Source organism: Equus quagga, chromosome 10, assembly GCF_021613505.1.
Source record: "Equus quagga isolate Etosha38 chromosome 10, UCLA_HA_Equagga_1.0, whole genome shotgun sequence".
In the NCBI taxonomy this organism is placed as follows: domain Eukaryota; kingdom Metazoa; phylum Chordata; class Mammalia; order Perissodactyla; family Equidae; genus Equus; species Equus quagga.
Genome location: NC_060276.1, coordinates 98,098,796 through 98,099,952, shown reverse-complemented (window position 1 = coordinate 98,099,952; position 1,157 = coordinate 98,098,796). Strand labels below are relative to the sequence as shown.

The 1,157-nt window shown below is 57.5% G+C and overlaps 1 protein-coding gene across 1 annotated transcript; it reads right to left on the bottom strand.

Annotated features, from left to right (window-relative positions):
- Positions 1-408: 408 nt before the first annotated feature.
- Positions 409-957, bottom strand: LOC124246123 (ferritin heavy chain-like). Its single transcript, XM_046674075.1, has one exon. It carries the CDS (start codon positions 955-957, stop codon positions 409-411), a length of 549 nt encoding a protein of 182 aa, XP_046530031.1.
- Positions 958-1,157: the final 200 nt, after the last annotated feature.

Below are 1,157 nucleotides of genomic sequence, written 5' to 3'. Positions count from 1 at the left end.
CATACGCATGCACCCACGTTCACCAGGGCCCCAGACCAGCCACCTCACCCCACCCCTCACCCCTACACTGTTTATAAGGGGAAGATTGATTTTGTGTTTTCCAAGGTCCGGGAATACCTTCGCCCTCCATCCACGGAGATCCTGAGCTGCATGTGGATGGGGCCTGGGTGGGTGGAGAGACTCCTGGATACCTGTTTTCAAACTTAAAATATGAGAGTTTTGCACACAGGAATTAACCAGAGACCATTATTTATTTAAGAACCAAATAACTTTATTGGAAGTAACAGTAAAATTGGAAGAAAAAAACTTGAACGTTTTGCAAGGGCAATGTTGCAATATGCATGCTTGGCATGGTCACCAGGGAAAGTCACCAAGCACCCCATGGCTATGGGGAAGCTCAGTCCAGGCTCAGTTCTTGTCACTGTCCCCAAGGGAGAGCTTGTCGAAGAGGTACTCTGCCAGGCCGTCTTCTGGGACCCCCACCTTGCGCAGGCTGGTGAGATGGTCCCCCAACTCTTGGATGGACTTGACTTGCTCCTTAAGGCAGTGACTCTTCAGGAAGTGGCAGAGATGGGCATCGTTCCTGTTGGTGGCCAGCTGGTACAGATCGAGCAGGCTCTGGTTGATGCTCTTCTCCAGGTGGAGGGCACACTCCACGGCCTTCAGGCCGCTCTCCCAGTCGTCGCGGTCTGGCTGCTTGATGTCGCGAAAGCGGATGAGGCCTCCACGTTGGTTCTGCAGCTGCATCAGCCTCTCAGCGCGCTCCCTCTCCCGGCGCGACAGCTTCAGGAACAGCTGGAAGAAGTGCTTCAGGGCCACGTCGTCCTTGTTGAAGTAGTAGGCCATCGACAGGTACACGTACGAGGCGTGGAGCTCCAGGTTGATCTGGATGTTGACGGCGGCCTCGCTGTCATGGTGGTAGTTTTGGCGCACTCGCAAGGGCGGCGGGTTCGCCATGATGGGCGGCGCGGTCGCCAAGAAGAAGGCGAAGGGGGAGCGCAAGCGGGGGCCGCGGGGTGGGCAGCGGTGGGGCCGAAGGCGGTGGCCCCGGGAGCCTCGGAGCATTCCCATGGCAGAGAGGGCCTCGAAGAGGGCAGCTTCTTCTCTGAGATGAGCCGGAGGTGGTCCGTTAGCCACGAGTGGGGGTGGGGTCAGGA